The 21,468-nt window shown below is 46.4% G+C and overlaps 1 protein-coding gene across 1 annotated transcript in view; it reads right to left on the reverse strand.

Moving 5' to 3' along the window:
- The window catches only part of LOC148537856 (cilia- and flagella-associated protein 337-like), a 116,471-nt gene that overhangs the window by 14,348 nt on the left and 80,655 nt on the right, over positions 1-21,468 (reverse strand). The window contains exons 19-26 of the mRNA XM_088460151.1: positions 19,834-19,885; positions 17,608-17,653; positions 9,808-9,867; positions 5,813-5,975; positions 4,343-4,435; positions 4,199-4,257; positions 2,475-2,616; positions 1,760-1,799 (exon numbers count right to left, since the gene is read on the reverse strand). Of these exons, the coding sequence (XP_088316277.1) occupies positions 1,760-1,799; positions 2,475-2,616; positions 4,199-4,257; positions 4,343-4,435; positions 5,813-5,975; positions 9,808-9,867; positions 17,608-17,653; positions 19,834-19,885 (655 nt within the window). The remainder of the gene's footprint in view (positions 1-1,759; positions 1,800-2,474; positions 2,617-4,198; positions 4,258-4,342; positions 4,436-5,812; positions 5,976-9,807; positions 9,868-17,607; positions 17,654-19,833; positions 19,886-21,468) is intronic.

Below are 21,468 nucleotides of genomic sequence, written 5' to 3' on the forward strand. Positions count from 1 at the left end.
CAGTACCTACCTACCTATATGTATGTATATATATATATATATATATATATATATATATATCAGGTCCATAAATATTGGGACATTGACAGAATTTTCAGATTTTGGCCTCTATTCACCACCACAATGGCTTTGAAATGAAACAAACTAGATGTGATTTAACTGCAGACTTTCAGATTTAATTTGAGGGTAATTACATCCAAATCGGGTGAACGGTGTAGGAATTACAACAGTTTCAATATGTGCCTCCCACTTTTTAAGGGACCAAAAGTAATGGGATATTCAACTCAAAAGCTATTTCATGGACAGGTGTGAGCTATTCCCTCATTATTTCATTATCAATTAAGCAGGTAAAAGGTCTGGAGTTGATTCTAGGTGTGACATTTGCATTTGGAATCAGTTGCTATCAACTCTCAATATGAGATCCAAAGAGCTGTCACTATCAGTGAAGCAAGCCATCATTAGGCTGAAAAATCAAAACAAACCCATCAAAGAGATTGCAAAAACATTAGGTGTGGCCAAATCAACTGTTTGGAACATTCTTAAAAAGAAAGAACGCACCGGAGAGCTCAGCAACACCAAAAGACCCGGAAGACCACGGAAAACAACTGTGGTGGATGACAAAAGAATTATTTCCCTGGTGAAGAAAAACCCCTTCACAACAGTTGGCCAAATCAAGAACACTCTCCAGAGGAGGTAGATGTATATGTGTCAAAGTCAACAATCAAGAGAAGACTTCACAAGAGTGAATATAGAGGGTTCACCACAAGATGCAAACCATTGGTGAGCCAGAAAAACAGGAAGACCAGATTAGAGTTTGCCAAACAACATCTAAAAAAGCCATTACAGTTCTGGAGCAACATCCTATGGACAGATGAGACAAAGATCAACTTGTACCAGAGTGATGGGAAGAGAAGAGAAGTAAAGGAACTGCTCATGATCCAAAACATACCACCTCATCAGTGAAGCATGGTGGTGGTAGTGTCATGGCGTGGGCATGTATGGCTGCCAATGGAACTGGTTCCCTTGTATTTATTGATGATGTGACTGCTGACAAAAGCAGCAGAATGAATTCTGAAGTGTTTCGGGCAATATTATATGCTCATATTCAGTCAAATACTTCAGAACTCATTGGACGGCGCTTCACAGTGCAGATGGACAATGACCCGAAGCATACTGCAAAAGCAAACAAAGAGTTTTTTAAGGCTAAAAAGTGGAATGTTATGCAATGGCCAAGTCAATCCCCTGACCTTAATCCGATTGAGCATGCATTTCACTTGATGAAGACAAAACTGAAGGGAAAATGCCCCAAGAACAAGCAGGAACTGAATACATTTGCAGTAGAGGCCTGGCAGAGCATCACCAGGGATGAAACCCAGCGTCTGGTGATGTCTATGCGTTCCAGACTTCAGGCTGTAATTGCCTGTAAAGGATTTGCAACAAAGTATTAAAAAGTGAAAGTTACATTTAGGATTGTTTAGTTTGTCCCATTACTTTTGGCCCCTTAAAAAGTGGAAGGCACATATAGAAACCGTTGTAATTCCTACACCGTTCACCTGATTTGGATGTAATTACCCTCAAATTAAATCTGAAAGTCTGCAGTTAAATCACATCTTGTTTGTTTCATTTCAAAGCCATTGTGGTGGTGAATAGAGGCCAAAATATGAAAATTCTGTCAATGTCCCAATATTTATGGACCTGACTGTATATATATATATATACACTGTATATATAAGACAAATGCAATAAAAATGTTACTTACGATGTAATAATGTCCACATGAGCCCTCCAGTGACTGACACCTACAGAAATATAACCAAAGTTATAACACAGTATTTAACATGAGTGTATTTTCTATGTGGTTCATGTTGTATGTTATTATGTAGTATTAATAATACATTCTCAAAATATCTCCCATAAACACAGCACTACATGGTGTATAAATGTCTCATGCCTGTAAATGCCACCCAATGGAATGGGATTGTAAAGCCGGCGGCGAAAACGTGAGGCTGACAGGAGGAAATCCCGACAGCGGCGATAAGTAATGCAAACCTTCCCCTGCCCCCCCCCCTCCTAGCCCTCCTTTCGGGGTGCCTAACCCTAACCTCCCCCGTTAGTGCCTAACCCTAACCACCCCCCAGGGATGCCTAAACCTAACCCCCCCCACTCCCTGCTCCCTAACAAATCCCTCCAGGGGGGGTGCCTAACCTCCTCCGCTAGTGCCTAACCATAACCAACCCCCAGGGATGCCTAACCCTAACCACCTCACTCCCCGCTCCCTAAACCTAACCCTCCCGGGAGGGATGCCTAACCCTAACCTCCCCCCGTGGGTGCCTAACCCTAACCCCCCCTTCCCCTAGCCTAACCCTCCCAGGAGGGTTCCTATCCGTGAGTCCCCCTGGTGTCGGGATTGTGACCAACTACACCCCCCACCCAATATCTAACTCTTATATCGCACAATAAACAATTCAACTTACACCTTGGAGGATCTGTTTCTGGCCCATCTTTGGCATAGTGTTTGATATCATAGACATAAATGTAGCCAATGTTGTCCGATACAAACATCAGCGAGTTGTCGTTAGTAACAGCAAGACTGCTGATCTGGGTCCCAATCTTGGACTAAAGGAAGAGAAGAAACATGGACACAATATCATAGTCATTACTGAGACTTGCAGAACTAATGATTGGTTGCTGAGTAGACAGAATTGTGAGAGGAAGGTCAGATAGAAGGGAGCTACAGTAATCTCATGAGCAGGGACCTCTTCCCTCATGGGCTTCTCTTTACATTTTCTTCTACTCTCTACTCCCCATTAGGGCACCTAACACGGGACTGCCAACTCCCGGCAGCTTATTGTGAGTGCTTTAATCACTATTTCAGCAATGTATATAAGTCGTGTCCTTGTCCTGCACTGTAATGTACTGTAAGTTACTTGTTTCTTGTTCACCTATTAGTTCTATGTACTATGTAAGGTGCTGCAGAACACTTGTGGCGCCATATAAATAAAGGATAATAATAATAATAATCAAGATTGCAAATGCAGCACCCCCTGCTGCATTTGCAATCCCTGCACTGCAACCGAGGTCGCAGGCTGGGATCACCATTGCAACCATTGACGTCGCCGGACCTTCGGCTAGCTGATAGCCAATAAAATGCAGTTTTTGAGATCTGAACATATCCGAGTAAAACCGAACCTGCACATCTCTAGTTTTAATAATAATTATAATTGTAAGAGCATAGACTAAGAAGTGGGAGGAGTCAGGAATAGTAAGGGGAGGAGTCTATGCAAGGAGCCAGATGTTGCCGAGAGGTGGGCCTGTGTGCTTTAAATGCCAGGGCCTATTTTTAGTCCAATTCCGGCTCTGTCTGCAAGAGATCAGCTACATCAGGGGTCCTTACACACGCTCCACTGGGATCAGCATGATGGGGGAGGGGTAATACCACAAAGAGGGAGAGTGTGATCTTTAGGTACTGTGCATTAGGGGAGGATAATGCCCCACAAAATGCTTTCTTGCCCTGGAAGGGGGAGGGGAGCAGTGAAAGGGATGATAATATATAGTTTGATATATGGCGTGGACGTATGGGGACAGTGGGGGTTTATGGACACTGGTGGGTCTGGAGCTATGGGGGCGGTGGGAGACAATGACATCCATTGCTGCTGGGGGATCTAGTGTCACTGGAGGATGATACGTACTGTTACAATGGGGGCCTATGTACACAGGTGGGTGGGGGTGCCTGTTTTTAAAAAAATGAAAATATATATTTTTTAAAATGTAAAATATGTTGTGATATGTAATAAAATATAGCTCCCTTCAATAGATTTTCTTTTCTTTAAACAAAACTTTTATAAATGAGTTAATGACAACTTCAAGTATCTATTATAGTGATTAAAGGGCACACATCACCTGCTCACAGTGGTGTCAGTGACTTGTGGGCTGCAACAGTATTGAACAAAACTTAACTATAGGACATGACCAAACTGTATGAGTCCTTGGTTCCCCGTGATTTGCTAGGCTGGCCTCATGACATCCCACAACATGGCTGCTTCCAAGGTGTATAAACAACCAGTGCAGTATAAAGTAACCCGTATGTCTTAATGCTGCTACATCATGCCAGTGGCGATACCTCCTATTTGAATGTACTCCAGCGATTCACTAGCAAGAGGACATTTTTTCATCAGACCTGTGTAAGACGGACACTCACCGGTTTAAAACTTGTCTTCAGTTTTCCTCCATGTAATAAATTCCAGAAATTGACAGTACCTTTAAAACATAAAAACAATGTGTTACTTCACCATACAGTAGTGCAGATCCTTATTGTAATCACTACAGTTCTGTAATACGTTACCTTGCGGTCCATTGGAGACCAGAGATGCGGCCACCTGTAGCTTCGTTGTCCGTTTTGTCAAAAACATAATCTTGCTAACGCTTTTGTCTGTTGCTGTGACAAAGATATATATTTAGAGCACTGACTAATGCTGTACAGAGATGGGCATGCTTATAATCAGTACTTGTAGTAACAGCAATAGCACTCTGGGCACTCCGTCTTCTGTGCACACTTTTCCCTACAGTCGCGGCATTGTACTCACCTTCATATGCTAATGTGACAATCGGCCGAACTAAGGGGCTGATTCAGCAGAGGAGGAAATAGCAAAGCCGCACAAGCAGGTGTGCAATTCCGTCCTTGCAAATATGCAAATGCAGCAGGAGGTGTCTGACACCCCCTGCTGCATCTGCGATCCCAGCACTGCGACGGAGGACAGCACCAGCAAGCTGAGTAAGCCCCAGCTTACGCGGGCTGGCCGACTTGTGAGGAAACTGCGTCCATGGATGCAAATCCTGGCCTTGCCGCTCCCGGAAAACGGGAACAACGCTCCCCGTTTTCTGGAACGCCAGCCGTCTCCGCCCCTGCACCGATAATCGGGAAACTGTGTTGCTGAATCAGACCCTAAATCACAAATCTGTCCATCTGAAAGTGGAAGATTATCCCGTCTGCTGTTCTAGCGTCTGCAGATGCAACCGTCACCATTAGTATCGGGACAAAAAGATCCGTCACAAACAGGCCCCTGTTACTCCTACGCACGTAAACCCCTAATAATGCCATCTCCAGGTGGAGTTATTATCATAAGGCTTCCCCCATTATTTGTTTACAATTTAACTTTAGTAAATATGAGCAAATCGCATTTCCTATTACAATTATGGGAACTGCAATCTGCTTACGAAAATTCGACAATTAGGGCTTGGAGGAAAATTTTGCGAATTATCTTACAATTGCTCTTTAGTACAGTTAGGTCATACTAAAATAATATGAACACAGCTGTTTTCACCATTTTATAGTATAAATAATATTGATAAATATGCCTGTAAATCTTAACCCATCCTAGGATTGGGTCAGTACAATATCTAATCCAAGCATAGGGTTTGTATACGTAAGGTTACATTACTTAGCAATGGTCACAGCTGTAATCACTGGCAAATCAGCTTCCAGCACAAAGAGGCATAATTATTACATTCAGTTTATGGAAGAAGTCTGCATTAAGTGTCTCTCTTATGTATTAATAGAGAGTACTGCAGCAGATATCAATATATTTTCATTTTGATCCCCACAGTGGTCACTGGCGGAGCCATTTTTCCAGCGATGTCTTCAGAAAGATGGCGCAGGTACAGGAGACGTGTGTCTATTCACCGTCTTTCTGAAGATATCATTGGAAAGATGGTGCTGCTAGCACTAAGTATGGGAGGAGGGTTGCACATGAGCCCCCCATTTGCTAAAATGCCACTAAAATGCCACTGGTGATATGTATTAGAAGACACTTACATTTCATTCCTGCAGACTCAAAATGATGTGATGTGTTAATTCGGCATTGTATGTGGCCTGCGTTCATGTTCCAGACAATAATTTCTCCATCATAACTTGAGCTGGCAAGGAGATAAGGAGGCTTTTGAGCTACACAGAGAATGTCTTCGTGGTGACCTCGAACCTACAGAAGAAAAAGGCACATTGATCTCTGATGCTATTTTCTATCATCCTTAAAAGAAGTGGTTGCTCTCTGAGCATGAAAAATTATTAGTGTCATACCTCATAATCGCAAGGAGCTCGTCATTTATACTAACAGTTTATCAAATTCACCATATCGCAGGAAAGAGAGGATTTATGGTCTTACCTTAACAAATCCTTTTCTTCAACTTCATAGGGGGCACAGGGAGGACAATGGGTATAGCCTGGAGAGGAGAGTCTGGGCACCAAACAGTTAATTTAATTACCCAGTAGCCCAGGGCTCCCTGTACTTTGCCCACAGCCTGCCAGTTAAGTTAGTAAGCCCATAGCAAGAAGCGAGGAAAAAAAGAGGGAGAAGAAAGACTGGTGCACACACAGAAATACACACAGAGGCAAGATGTGTAGAAAACCGGTATCACAAAAACTAATCCCTGCTAGCCAGGTGCGTTAGGGTGGGCGGTCTGTGCCCCTTATGTAGTCGAAAAGAAGTATTTAACAAAGTAAGGCCACAAATCATCTTTTCCTCCTCCACTAGGGGGCACAGGGACCTCGTAAAACTGTCCTGCCATTGGGAGGGGACACTCCCGAGTTTCACTAAGAACCTGTCAAAAGGCCTCATCTGCGGAGACAAAAGTAAACAAAGGCATAGAAACAAATGAAAGTATGGGCAGTGGACCACGTGGCAGCCTTACAAAGCTGCTCTGCAGAAGCACCAACTTGAGCTGACCACAAGGCTGTCACTGACCTAGTGGAATGATCAGTTACTATGGCAGGGACAGAAAGATCCGCCACAGAGTAGGTGTGGTGCATAATCAAGCAGAGCCACCTGGCCAAAGTCTGTTTAGAAGCAGGCAAGCTTGTGAAAATCAAACGGGACAAACATAGAATCAGGTCGATCTCTGGTCCTATCTACGTAAATCCGGAGAGCCCTCATTAAATCCAGAGGCCTCCTCTGGCGAAGAACAGAATAGAAAAGGGCCTTCCCCAAACTGTTGCCACAAAGTTGGAAGCAAGGCATTGTCAAAAATTTCTTGGTATGCTGAAGAATTAAGATTGTCCTTCACTGGAGATAAGGGGCCTAGCCCAAAATCTGAAAAACAGCCCCATACCATTATCCCTCCTCCTCCAAACTTGACAATTGGCACAATCCAGTCAGGCAGGTAACGTTCTCCCGGCATCCGCCAAACCCAGACTCGCCCATCTGACTGCCAAACAGAGAAGCGTGGTTCGTCACTCCACAGAACACGTTTCCACCGCTTCATAGTCCAGTGTCAGTGTGCTTTACACCACTCCATCCGACACTTGGCATTGGACTTGGTGATGCGAGGCTTGCATGCAGCTGCTCGGCCACACACTTTTCGTGCTCACATTAATGCCAGTGGAAATTTAGAACTCTTCAGCTATGGCATCAGCAGAGCGTTGGCGACTTTTACGCACCATTCGTCTTAGCAGTTGTTGACTCCGCTCTGTGATTTTACGTTGTCTTCCGCTTCATGGCTGAGTTGCTTTTATTCCTAAACATTTCCATGGCTAGGTGCTTGACTTTATACACATGTGGCAACGGGTCTGATTGAAACACCTCAATTCAATAACGAACAGGTGTGGCAATGCTTTTGCCCATATCCTAACCCTCCCTTAGTGGTGCCTAACCCTAACCTGCCCAAGTGCCCAAGGGGGTGCCTAACCCTAACCTCCCCCCGATGGGGCCTAACACCCCTTTCCTGCACCCTAAACCTAACACTCCCAGGGGGGGGGCCTAACCCTGACCTCCCCGCGGAGGTGCCTAGTCCTAATTCTCCCCATCCTCAGCTAAGCTTGCAGACTTACCGCCATCTGGACGTTTGGGCTTCCGACGACGGTATCCTGACGGCCATCAGGCTTTCGGCGTCAGCATTATGCCGGGCGGCGGGATTCCGGCTTCAGTATTTTGATGGCCGGCATCCCGTCCGCTGGCATATCAACTGCATCCCATATAGGAGTTTAATGAGCGGTAACCAGCTCCAATACGTCATAAATGGGATGTACAAATAAGAGAAAAATCACTGACGTATGGGGTGTCTCAGTGTGGCCAGTATACAGCAGCAGTGCACACACAGGCCCAAAGCACCTACCTCTAACGAGCACACAGAACCACTCAATGCAATTAAATAGTGGCCAAATACTGCTCAAAAATCCAGCAACAGCAGGAAGGAGCTTAACAATATAACCAGGCTAACAGGAACAAGGTATAAGACTCCAGCTCTCATCCTAACCTGCTGCTCCATGCTTCTTCCTGTCTACCCCATCTGTGTTACCCCTGTCTGTCTGCCCCCCCCACACTTAGAATGTAAGCTCTCACGAGCAGGGCCCTCTTCCCTCATGTGCTTTTCCTTTCCTCACTCATACGATCATCTTCTCCAAACTCCCCACAAGGGCACCTAACACTTGGTAGCTGACGCCCTGCTGCTTTTTTGTGTGTTTTATGACTGCTATTGCAGCAATGTATATAAACTATCTACTTGTCCTGCATTGTTTTGTACTGTAAGTCGCTGTTTTTGTGTTTGCTCATTTGTTTATGTACTTTGTTTATGTACTTTGTGAGGCGCTGCGGAACCCTTGTGGCGCCATATAAATAAAGGATAATAATAGTATGGAGTGGAGACAGGAGCCCACGCTTCTCTCCCTGCATGTGCTGAGGCAGGCTATGCAATTAAATTGGCCGCCCAGCTTTTAGTTAGGAGGTGGAGAGAGTTGAGGTGAAATATCTGAGACAGGCTGTCTGCACTGAGGGAGCATGCTCAGGTGAAGGGGAGGGTCTAACAGAAGGAGACTGTCTCCCTCTGGTATAGACCCCAGGTCAATGGCCGCCACCACTACAACCAGTATTCCCATTCTAAATGCCCTGGTGGTCAAGTGTACAGAGCAGGGATCCCCAGACCGACACTTCCAGCACCATCGGTGGTGTCCAAACAGGCGGTGTAAAGCCATGGGTATGTGGCTCCCATCCGCGCATACCTGTCCCTCTCGTGTCCAGCTGCGGGCTCCGGATGGTGAGTGCAATCTTCTCTGGAGCCCATGGCGGAAGTCACCAAACCAGTTGCCAGGGCTACTGCCCTGGCACTTGGATTACTGGAGCAGAAGTGAGGGCATCCATAGGACACCTTTCACTGCCCCACTGAAAAATAAATATAAATGATAACGGGGGCCCAGACTCTCCTCTCCAGGCTATACCCATTGTCCTCCCTGTGCCCCCTAGTGGAGGAAGAAGAAAAATACTAGCTAACGTTATTCTATATGTAGACAATGTTACTCCTAATTTAGACACTAGCTACACACTACAAGCAATGATGTAGGCCCACACCAAGCATTCTGTACCCTACCTGTGACCATTCAATGTAGAGCAATCACAGTTACACTCTTTGTAAGAAACACATAAACTGCATGAGAAGAGTGTCTGCATTTAATAAGTGGTGTTCGGGCTGTCATGTGGGTACCCTGATGTGTTCTGTGCCCTCACCACTGTTCCATTCTCTCCTGATTGCTCCTGCTGTCAGCTTATTGATAGTGGACAACACGTTGCCTATCTAAAATATAATCACCAAGGTCAGGGGGAACCCTGCAATCTCAGAAGCACTCTCCTTGCTCCTACCACACTTTTTCATACAGGCCCCATTATGCCCGCTGGCTACATGCTGTCAGTAGTAGCTAGCAGGAGTGAGTGGAGCAGCAGAAGGCGTGCGGAAGACCTGCCAGGTAGCCCAGACACCAAGTAAGTGACCTTTATGCATAAAGTATCACTTAGGATATTACACTCAAAGCTGAATTACAGTACTTACCTTATCATCGTGCCAATATTGCTTTGGCTCTTGGACGTGATGTAGATCATCATCAGAATCCTGGGAATACGACAGAAATGATTTTGTTACAAAATGAATAATAGCAGATTGGATGGTGAATAGTGTCATGCTCACAGCAGCGGGGCCTATGCTTGTCTCTCTGTGAATCAGTGGATATCACGTGCACCATGTCTTGTGTTGTAAACTCAGTACAGACAAACTCTGCCCAGCAGTAACATTGTGCAGCCCATTTCTGTAACACTGACAGGTGTCCGACATCAGTTTAGCAGACCCATCCCAACCCAACTGCTGCAGTGTTCCCGAAACACCCACGTCTCCCACTGAAAGTCTGCAGCCACCCAACCACTGTTCTCACACAAGAGAGCATATGGAGGGTACAAGAGATGAAATTCATAATGTGACAGAATAATAGGTATGATTATCAGCAGCACTGTATTTGTGAGCAGCGCAAAGTGTGTATCGCCTACATCCGCAGTGTAGTTTCTTCTACTACTAGATATACACTGACATAAAATGTGTGTCAGACCGACAGACATTATACCTGGCAGCCTGACACCCAGCAGATATCATGGCCATATATTTGAGGTATCTTAGAAGGGCCCGTACTCAATTGTAGGCGAAAAGTCTGTATCCGTGAAAAAGTATCGCGGATGATGTCATTTCACTAGGCAGAAACTTTTTGCCATATTCAATTGCAAACACTTTTCGAGTAAGCGAAAAGTCAATGCAATGTAATCGGCGGAAAAGTTTCGCCTATGGATAGCAGGCTGAAAAAAATGCAGAATTGCGGTTTTGGGGTGCAAAGGTGGGGGAACCAACCTGCACCCTTGGGACAGGTACCCAAAGGTTAACTGCGTCAAAAAAATCACCCAAAAAATTGAGGAACACACCAAAAAAATTACATTCAAAAAGGGGGTGAAAAAAACAAAGTTGGGGTACAAACTTAAAAACTAGCGAAATAAGCTTTTGGGGGGTCTGCATGTATGGGGGAGGTGTTTTTTTTTTATTGCAGATGCATGCTGAAGGTGCGTTTTTCATGTTTTTTTAAACTTCACTTTTGCGAATTTTAACCATGCTTGCACCCATTTTCATGTACCCCAAATTTGCTGGGACTAGTTATTTTCTAAAAAAAAAATTCTAAATGCTATTCTTCACCACTTGTGCAAATATGCAAATTAGCAGCTTTTGACAGCTTTTAAGTACCCCAAATAGCTTCAGTAGGGCTATTCAGGGGCAACTACATTGATCCCCAATATTAGTGCATCTCTTTGGGGGTGTTAGGCTGATTTCCCCAAATCTGACAGCACTTTTCGCCTGTTTTCGTTTTGCCAGATCCCGTTTTCGACGTCCTTTGAAATTTAATAGGGCGAAAATCGGGGGCACGTACAAAAAGTTAATTCGCCAAAAACACGCGATATAGGCAAAAAGTACATTTCTCAGATGGCGGCAAAATGATTGCAGCTAATTGAATACGGGCCAATGTATGGGCCATGATATCTGGCTTCCTCCCCTGGAAATTAGACATTTCCCCATTCCTCCCCTGTAAAGGAACAGGGGAAAAGTCCGTCAGTCAGCTGCAGCAATAAATACAGTGCCCGATGCGGCTGAACTGTAACTTCAAAATATTGCATTGGATGAACGGCCTGCCCCACCGATTACTATTTACACATCGGTCATACTCATACACAGCACAATTATTGTATAGTGTATTCCCAGCATTATGCTGCACATCACAGAGACTTGGATGCAGGCCTACGTGTGACAAAGATAACAATCCAGTTTTAGACTTTTTCCATTCTGTGAACAATACAGAATAGTTTTGCTTAACAATTCTTAACATCTCACAGTTAATGACATAATTCTGAAAAAATAAATATACTAAAATTCTTCATTTGTTTGTTATAAACGACTACTCCCATTAAAGCTAATAACTAATTTCTTACTGCAAAATATAACGATAGTATACATATCCTTGACCTGTTAAAAAGCAATAAGCCTGCAGCCTCATGCTTTTATATGGTATCGAACTCTTTTTCCGTGATATCTAACATGCTTATACTTTGCACATAATATTAATAAATATATATATATATATAGCTATGTTTTCTACTACAGGGTCCATAGGGTATCCACAGCATACCTTGTGGTATAGGCGATGGCGGCAGCATCAGGCACCACAGAGTTAATTCTTTTAGCCTCCCAGGATGCACTGGGGTCGCTCCTCTATACCCCACCCCCTAGCCAAGGCCATCAGTTTTCGTTGGTGCCCGGCCAGGAGTCGGAGAACATGTCGCAGAGTGGGGCTGTTACAGGTCCCTGAAGATCTTCCGAGGCAGCTGTGGCTGCACATATAGAGCAGACAGCATGGACAGTCTGTTCAGACGTCCATGCTGTCGCTCCTTCACCCCGCCGGTACCAGAACGCCGGTACTGATCCGGGGATGCTGGTGGGGGTCTGGGGTCACGCTGGCGGTGACCCTGGACCACCCGGACTGTGGCCGGATCTAAGGGGACAAGGTAAGCGGCGGGTACCCGCCGGAGAACACAGTCCTCAGTCCCCAAGCAGGGGGTTCCCTGGGGACTGGCTTGCGAGTGGAGCCAGGTATTATCCTGCGCTTCCACAAGCCCCAGGGACAGCGGGCCGTGGCTGGGCAGTAATCGTCCGGCGTCCCTGGGGTTAAATGCATGCCAGGGGAGAGCGCCTTCCCTGTTTACAGCCGGCGCCTCCCCAGCTGCGCAGTGCCTCTCCACAGCGGTCTGGCGGGCTGTGTTCAGCGTTCCTCCCCCGGGGCCCGCCTCCTCTCTGCTCCTCGGCGGCCATTTTACTTGAATGTGCAAGTGCTGCTGGACGCTGAAGCTGATGCCTGTGTGGTCCGGGTCCCCCTGCATACCTCTCCTTCAACAAAGGTAAGGTCAGTGTATGCTGCGTTGTTTCCTACGAGGCTCTGGTCTGTGTAGTTGATCTCAGCGCTGGTAGTGCAGCATGTTATTTCTGCATTGTATGTGACTTATTGCTAGCGCTGTGCCTGTACTTTCACTCTGACTATCAGCCTTTTTACTATCCCTGTCCTATCTCTACTACAAGCCCTTGTGGTGCGGTGCTGCAGGGTAGTCATGCCTCACTATAAAAGTATTTATCTGTGAGGGGAGTCACATACACTCCTTTACACTCGTTATGTCTGAGAGTGAACGTGAATTTCCACTACAGCTACAGTGTACCACTTGTAAGGTACCAGTAGCGGAGGGTGATTTAATCACTGGGGGTTTATGCAGGGCATGTTTTTCTGATATCACGCCCAATTACTGTACCGGCGTCTGTGCAGGAATGCCCTGGCACTTATAACCCTTGTGGGTCAGCTGGCCACAACCCCGGCGTTACCATCTGCGTTTCCCCAAATGGGTTATAACGGCAGTCGGTCGGGTTCTCACCAATACAAGGGTGCCCCAGGCAGCTGGTGATACCCCAGTGTCTCCCGCTCTTGTCCACCCAGGTCTCGCAGGAACGTGTGTAAGTTCACTGTCCAATACGGTACGGCACCTAGAGGACGTGTTGCAGGGGAGTCATCATTGAGCCTGTAGTGTATCAGAATGTTCTGCATTATAATGTTGCCATGACATCTGATGACGGTGATATTTTGTTTTTGACCTTTCAGACCAGGAACCTTCGTACTAGCAGGTGGAGTCTAGGTCAAAAATATATGTACCAGGCCTTCTACGGGCAGTCCGTGCAGTCTCGGTTATTAAGTATAACGATCCCCCCGCGCCCAAAACTTAATATGCCTTCTTAAGGATATTAAAGGTGAAGCCACTGCGTTCCTCTATCTGGTCAGTGATGGATCATTTAGAGAAAGCGTGGGGAAATCTGAGTAGAAGATGCCAGCCTCAGAAATGTTTGGCTGTCGCATACCCCTTTGTGGATAGTTGTTTTTCCATGTAACATATTGCAGAGTACTGCGTTACCCATGTCCTCCATATCCTTTTTCAAGGATGCCACGGATCGTAAGGTTTAAATATGCCTAGATTCTCTTTATTCCCTTGCTGGAGGGGCGTCCGGACCGGCTATGGCCGTGTGTTCGGTGGCCAGAGCCATGGAGCGCTGGGCTGATAGCTTGGAATTGTCTCTGGACTCTGACTTGTCGCCGGAATTGGCGGAGTTGGGGGGCAATCTCAGAGACTAAACCATGTATATATTAATCAGGCAGCCTTGGCCATAAGTTTCCTCGCTTCCAGATTTTTCTCGGCAGCCGTGGCAGCTTGCCGCTCCCTATGGTTGCACTCTTGGACAGCGGATACAGATTCCAAATGGAGTTTGCAATACTTGCCCTTTCATAGACAGGTCCTATTTGCACCTCATTTGAATTGTGGATACTCTGGCAGCAGCTAAGTCTGCGTGTCTGCCATGAGCTGCAGTCCCTTCTGGGTCTGGTACTTTGTCCTTTCGGCCCTATGACATCTCCAAAGCGGCAGGCTTAGAGTACAACACGTCCTACTCCCAACTCGGACGATAAGCCTTCGGCCTGATGGGCCTCCCCTAGGGGGGACCCCTAAGTGGGAGGCCGGCTTTTTCAGTTCGCCCAATGCTGGTATCTGACTACTGTGGACACTGGGGCCAGAGAGGTATGCCTCTCCTTTCAGCAAAGGCCTCCCAGACGGTTTTTCACTACAGGCCTTCCATCAGATCAAGGCCATGAGACTCCAGAAAGTGCTGCACTCTATGCTCCAGGTTGAGGTTATGGTGCCTGTTCCGTTATCCCAGCGGGGAACGGGATATTATTCGAATCTCTTTCTGGTATAGAAACCCAATGGGTTTTACTGGCGCAACCTCCGGTCCCTAAACAAGTCTTTCAGGGTTCCTCGGTTCAGGATGGAGGCTCTTCGCTCCATTATATTGGCAATGGAATCCGGGGATTTCAGGGTGTCTCTAGATATTCAGAATGCCTATCTGCATATCCCTATTATCTTAGCGCATCAGCAATTCCTCGGGTTTGCGGTGCTAAGCCGCCATTTCCAGTTTCAGGCACTGCCCTTTAGTCTGGCCACTGCGCCTCGAGTATTTACTAAAGTCATGGCAGCCCACCTGCAGATGCAGGGGGTCCGCCTGTTGTCCTATCTGAGCGACCTCCTGTTGTTAGCAGGGTCTCCAGGAATCCTTCAGCGCAATCTGCTACTAAATATATCTGTGCGGCAGAATAATGGTTCGCTGATAACCTTAAAGAAGTCCACCCTAGTTCCCTCATTGAGGATGCTCCATTTCGGAGCCCTGTTGGTCTTCCATCTCCTGGGGATCTTTGTAACAGAAGACAAGATCGCTGCATTACAGGCAGGAATACGCAGTTGCCTTCGCAGCCGTCGGTTGCCTGTGCACTCAGCAATTAGGTCACTGGGCTCCGTGTGGTCGATGTTCGACGTGGTGGAATATGCCCAGTTCCACTCCAGGCCTCTGCAGCAGTTAATCCACTACAGCTGTGAGGGGTTGCCCAATTGGATAAAGACATAGACATTTGTGCTTTCCCAGTAAGTACATCTGTCTCTAGCCTGGTGGTTTCGGACTGCTCACCTGGACAGGGGGCGTCTCTTTTGCTTTGCTGACTCGGTCCTTCTGATGACGGATGCCAGTCTCCGAGGCTGAGGAGCAGTGCCGGGTCCACTCTTCATTCAAGGAAGGTGGACACTAACAAAATCTGCACTTCCAATAAATCACTTGGAATTTTGGAACGCCACCACGGTGATTTTCATAACCGCCAAGATGAAGCCCAAAGTCGGGCAGCTCTGATATAAGTGTCCCGCATTCTTGCTTGGGCGGAGGTCTCTCTCTCCCTGCCATTTCAACAGTGTTCATACCAGGGGTCCTCTACTGGAAAGCAGACTTCCTCAGCCGTCAAGATGTGCATCCAGGGAATTGTCTCTTCCCCGGGAGGTATTTCAACAACTGGTAAACAAGTTGGGCCTTCCAGAACAAGAGACGCAGGATCTCTTCTGGTACACGCTCTGTCGATCAGATGGACCTTCAGGTTTGTGTACCTATTCCCTCTGTTTTCCCTTCTTCCTCGACTGATTTGCAGTTTCAAGCAAGAAGGCGACACGCTTCTGTTGATAGCTCCAGAGTTGCCCAGACGGCACTGATTCTCAGATCTTCGGGGTCTCTTAGTAGACACTCCGATATAGTTGCCTTTACATCCGGACCTGTTGTCTCAGGGTCCTTTCCATCACTGGACCTGGCTAATCTGTTTTTGACAGCGTGGCTGTTGAGACATCCCTCTTACGGTCCAGGAGTTTTTCCGGTTCTGTGGTTAACACCAAAGCTGGAAAATCTATTTCTACAAGAATTTACCACTGTGTGTGGCATACTTTCTTTGGTGTCGTCCCAAAGGATATAATCCTCAGGTCTTTAGGATATCCAGGGTTTTGGCTTTCCTACAGGTGGACTTAGATCACGGTCTTCGCCTTGCTTTACTGAAGGGGCAAATTTCTGCTCTATCAGTCTAGATTCAGCGTAGGATTGCTACACTTCCTGATGTCCATGCCTTTATGCAAGGTGTACTTCCCTTCATCCCACCAATGGCTCCTTGGGATTTGGTTGTGGTCTTAAGAGCTCGCCAGGGACCGCCATTTGAACAGCTAGGCTCAGTGGATTTAAAATGGCTTACAGCTAAGGCTGTATTCCTTTTGACCATTACTTCTGCTACAAGGGTGTCAGATTTGGGGTCTCTCTCAGGTCGCCTTTTCTGATTTTTCATAGTGACAGGACGGTGCTTTGCACTTGCCCTGGTTTTCTACTTCTGGTGGTATATAGTTTCCGCATTACTAAGGAAATCATAGTACTGGCTTTCTTCTCCAGACCTCTCCGCTAGTGAGGCTTCCTAAGATGTGGTACATGCTCTAAGGATTTATGTTGATCGTACCAGTTGCCTTAGGAAATCGGACTCCCTGTTTGTCCTCTATGGTTTCCATAAGATGGGTTGGCCTGCCACTAAGCAAACTTTGGCAGGATGGATTCGCATGGAGTTTTCAGAGGCTTACATTCATAAAGGCTTTCCTGTTCCATCCTCTGTTAGAACTCATTCTACTTGGTCTGTGGGTCCATCGTGGGCAGTTCAACGTGGTGTCTCTGGTGTTCAGCTTTACAAGGCAGCCATGTGGTCTTCTGTCCATACTTTTTGTAAGGTATTATGCTTTTCATACCTTCGACTCTCAGGATGCTTCCTTTGGGCGACAGATTCTCCTTCCAGCACAGGAGCGTCCCCACCCTTAAAGGATACTGCTTTGGGACATCCCCAAGGTATCCTGTGGATACCCTATGGACCCTGTAGTAGAAAATAAGAGATATGGTAAGAACTTACCTTTGTTATCTCTATTTCTACGAAGTCCATAGGGTTCCACAGACTCCCGCCCTGTCGCACCTGTACTGCAGATGGGCTGTGGTTCTGGTCGTCGGTTTTTCCGTCTTCCTCTGGTGAGAACGTGATTCTTATGTGTTCCAGACTTTCTTCTCTTTTTCTTCTCCTCCTCCGGCCTATGGCTTGTTACGAAACTGATGGCCTTGGCTAGGGGATGGGGTATAGAGGAGCGACCCCAGTGCATCCTGGGAGGCTAAAAGATTTAACTCTGTGGTGCCCGATGCTGCCGCAATCGCCTATACCCCAAGGTATCCTGTGGAACCCTATGCACTTCGTAGAAATAGAGATAACAAAGGTAAGTTCTGACCATATCTCTTATTATCCCATAAAGCCATATCTCCTGCTAGTGCAACCTTGTGTATAAGACTGTAAAGTATACTCACATAATACATATTTATCCTTCTGTCCCAGCCAACAGCAACTGTGTATCTGAATAAGAATATAAATGCTAAATATTATTATAATAATAATTCTAATTATTATTATTTTATTTGACAGAAAACATGGTACATTGTACAAGGATTTGGTATTGCACAAAATAGAAAACCACACCGAGATAATTAAAAACAACCGAAACCTAGAGAGCACAATAAGCATATTGTTGGGTTAGTGCAGACATTTTGGGAAATAACTTCCACAGGTTATATATCCAACCACAAAAGGTACCAGATAAGGCAACCATCTTGGGCACACTATGTAGGATTGCCCTGAGTGGAATAGGTTACGCCTAGAAGAGATGACACAAAGTGGGTGGTTGCAGCGTCCGAAAGCTAGGAGTAGGGTCCCATCATAATAGTCAGATCCATGTATTTTACATCCCATCCATGAGGACCTAAGGCATATATGGGAAAAGTGACACGTGTGGCAGTATGATATACCCTGTGAAGTACATCCTGCCCATGGAGGATGCACTTCAGTAGAGGAATAGCACACCGGCATAGCATACAGTGGGGCGGAAGTACATGGTGCAAAACAGGGAATAGCAAATACAGCAAACAGTGATACAGATCGGGCATGACATATATGGGTGACTGAAACGTTTGTAATATGAAATACACTGAATGAATAGATCTATGTGTTTGTTCATACTGCCCAAGAAAGTACCATCCGAGGCAGCCATCTGGGGCGCACTGTGTAGGTTACATCTGGCAGGGTGTGCAAGCAGCGGAAGTATAACGTCCAGGTGGAGAGAAAAAAAATATATGAATGATAAACTGAGTACAAAGGTATAAAAGGCCGTATTAAAAGAATGGTGACAGCATTATAAGTTAAAAACCATGTTAAAGTTAATCAGATATTAAATTTAACGGAGTATACTGAAAAAAGCCACATGACTCAGCCTGAGCCTACCGTCTCCCTTGCTCGAGTGTGTGGTCTTGTCACATCCACCATTTTGTTGAGTGTGACTTGGCTGCAGCATGAGACTCAGTCTCAGGGGAGTTGAATTGAAGGCGGAGTGGTAGCATTCCTGAGCTGCAGTGTTTGAGAAAATGTTTCATTTTGGGTTAGAAACGCGGCGGCCGATCGGATCCCTCATACCAGCGTGATGCAGTAGAAGCCCATAGACTTCTATAGGGTTACGCCAGCCCTCCGCATCAGAGCCATGGCGGCCAGCCTTTGATACAAATACGGAAAATGCTTTCAAATCCAGAAAACTGTGTTTTTACCGCATTTTTCTTTTAGTGCATCCCGCCCCATATCCCTTTCACATTGCCCAGGAATCATTCAGCACTCGAAGCACAGTGTTGCTTCTGAATAACCATGATGGTACCAGGAGAACCTGCTGCTACTGCTAAGCACAGGTTCTCCTAGTTGTGCACAGCAATAGTGGTGATGGCAAATGTCACCATTAGCTGGCAGCGGACAGTGGGCCTGATTCAGATTTGGGAATAGAGTAGATATAGCTAAGATAAGTCAGAGCCGTAACTAGACTTTTTGGTGCCCTGTGCCAGAAAGAGCATTGGCGCCAACCTCATTTTTCAAAGGGACATAATGCACCCAAAAAAGGGCCATGGCTTCATGGGGAAGCGCCAGGAGGCCAGGAGATGCTGGGGATGAAATTAGAGGAAGCTACAAGCAAGAATCATAATAAACAGAAATTTGACAGGCCCAAACAGCGCCCCCTGACCTGTGATGCCCTGTGTGATGGCACCAGCCGCACTACCCTAGCTACGGCCCTGACATAAGTAACTGTGTACCTAGTAACCATGTTTCAGGGGTTCAAATACATACATACATTTTTTACATGTGGGATAAATACTGGCTGCTTTTGCATGTAGCCCACAATGCTGGACAGCTTTATTTTTACCCTGCAATTTAGACACCCCCTCCCAAATCTAAATCTCTCTGCACATTTTAAACCTGCCCCACCTGCAGTGCAGCATGGTTTTACCAATGGGAACAGTTACTTGCACTTTCTTACTCTATTCCCAGATCTGAATCAGGACCAGTATATGGAATTTTTGGATGATCGCAGGGTCGGCCATGCACCTTACTGGATAGCTGCTATACCTGACTCAGTGCTGGAAAAGTATTTGGCAGAAGTCGGATTCTTTGGTGACTGAACAAATGCAGGATTTGGTAAATCCCTGAAATAACAATGATCTTACCGGTTTCTGTTTATGTCCACATAGGTGCAGTCACAGATCTCAGCTAAGTGGTCTGAAAATGAGAAGAATATTACTCTTTATTGTGTGACAAATGAGAAATCATTGCATAAGGCAAGCAGCTCATTTCTCCACAATGTTTGCGTCAGCAGAGCTGGTTCTCCTGTAGGAAGACGGTTCCTTGGCACGCCTGCAGAATTACATTATTGTAATTTTTATACAAGTTTCAGTAAATGTCTGGGGATCATTAGACAATAACCAGGGCTGCTGACAGCAATGCTAGGCCCCTGTACAGGGAGGGGACATGGCTAACTTGGGGTGGGTTACAAAAAATAAAAAAAAATACTGTGTAAGCAGCCCTTTGGGGCGAGCACAATCGCCCCCCCCCCCCCTGCGCATCACACAAGGGGGCCCATTTATCAAAGTGCATTTGAGGTAAATTCCCCGAAAAACAAGAGATATGGTAAGAACTTACCTTTGTTATCTCTGTTTCTACGAAGTCCATAGGGTCCACAGGGTTGACCTTGGGGTATAGGTTGGGAACCAAATCCGGGCACCACGCAGTTAAAGCTTTTAGCTCCCAGGATGCACTGGGTCCACTCTCCCTATAACCCCACCCCCAAGCCAGAGGCACCTCAGTTTGTAAGTAGCCAAAGGCCGGAGGAGGAGAGAAAAAGAGAGAGAAAACTGGAACACTCAATAACCATACTCACCGAAATGGGAGACGGAAAACCGGTGACCAGCCACACAGCCCATATGAAGCCAGGTGCGTCAGGGCGGGCGCCCTGTGGACCCTATGGACTTCGTAGAAACAGAGATAACAAAGGTAAGTTCTTACCATATCTCTTGTTTTCTACTTCAGGGTCCATAGGGGGTCCACAGGGTTGACCTTGGGGATGTCCCAAAGCAGTTCAACCAAGGGTGGGGACGCTCCTGTGCTGAGAGGAGAATCCGTCGCCAAAAAGGAAGCATCCTGAGAGGCAAAGGAAACCAATGCCTAGAACCTTAAAAAGGTGTGGACAGAAGACCACGTGGCCACCTAGTAAGGCAAAACAGCCGAGGCGCCACAGCGAGCCGCACACGAGGGTCACATGGCCCGAGAAAAAACAAGCATCAACAACAGGAAGGCCTACCCATGGGTAGGCCCCTGAGGAAGACCTACGAGGCCATCCAAGCCAACATTTGGTTATAGGCCGGCCATCCTTTCCTGTGAAAACCAGAAATCTCAGACCACCAATAAGGAGTCCGATTTCCGTAAGGAACCTGAACGGATCACATAAATCCAAAGAGGCCAGACCACAGTCAATGAGGCCACACCAGCCGAGAGGACTGGGGACAGAATGGCCGTACCATAAGTTCCAGAATAATATGGAACCTGAAAACCACTAAGAAGAAACACAGGGCGAGAGCAACTCCCACCCTGACATGATGCCCTCCAGAAGAGGGAGCCACATGAGAACGCTCCCAATTCAGACACTCTCCTGGTTGATATAAACACCCTGAGAGAAAGAGAGAGCCTAAGCAATAGACCATGTAATGGCTATCACAACCAGCGGTTCCATTGACTGTCCCCGGAGGTAACGAAGAACCACTACTTACTCCCAAGGAGTCCCTAGGGAGGACAAATGGAGGCATAAT

The sequence above is a fragment of the Taudactylus pleione genome, unplaced genomic scaffold, assembly GCF_031769625.1.
Source record: "Taudactylus pleione unplaced genomic scaffold, aTauple2 ptg000043l, whole genome shotgun sequence".
NCBI classification, from domain to species: Eukaryota; Metazoa; Chordata; class Amphibia; order Anura; family Myobatrachidae; genus Taudactylus; species Taudactylus pleione.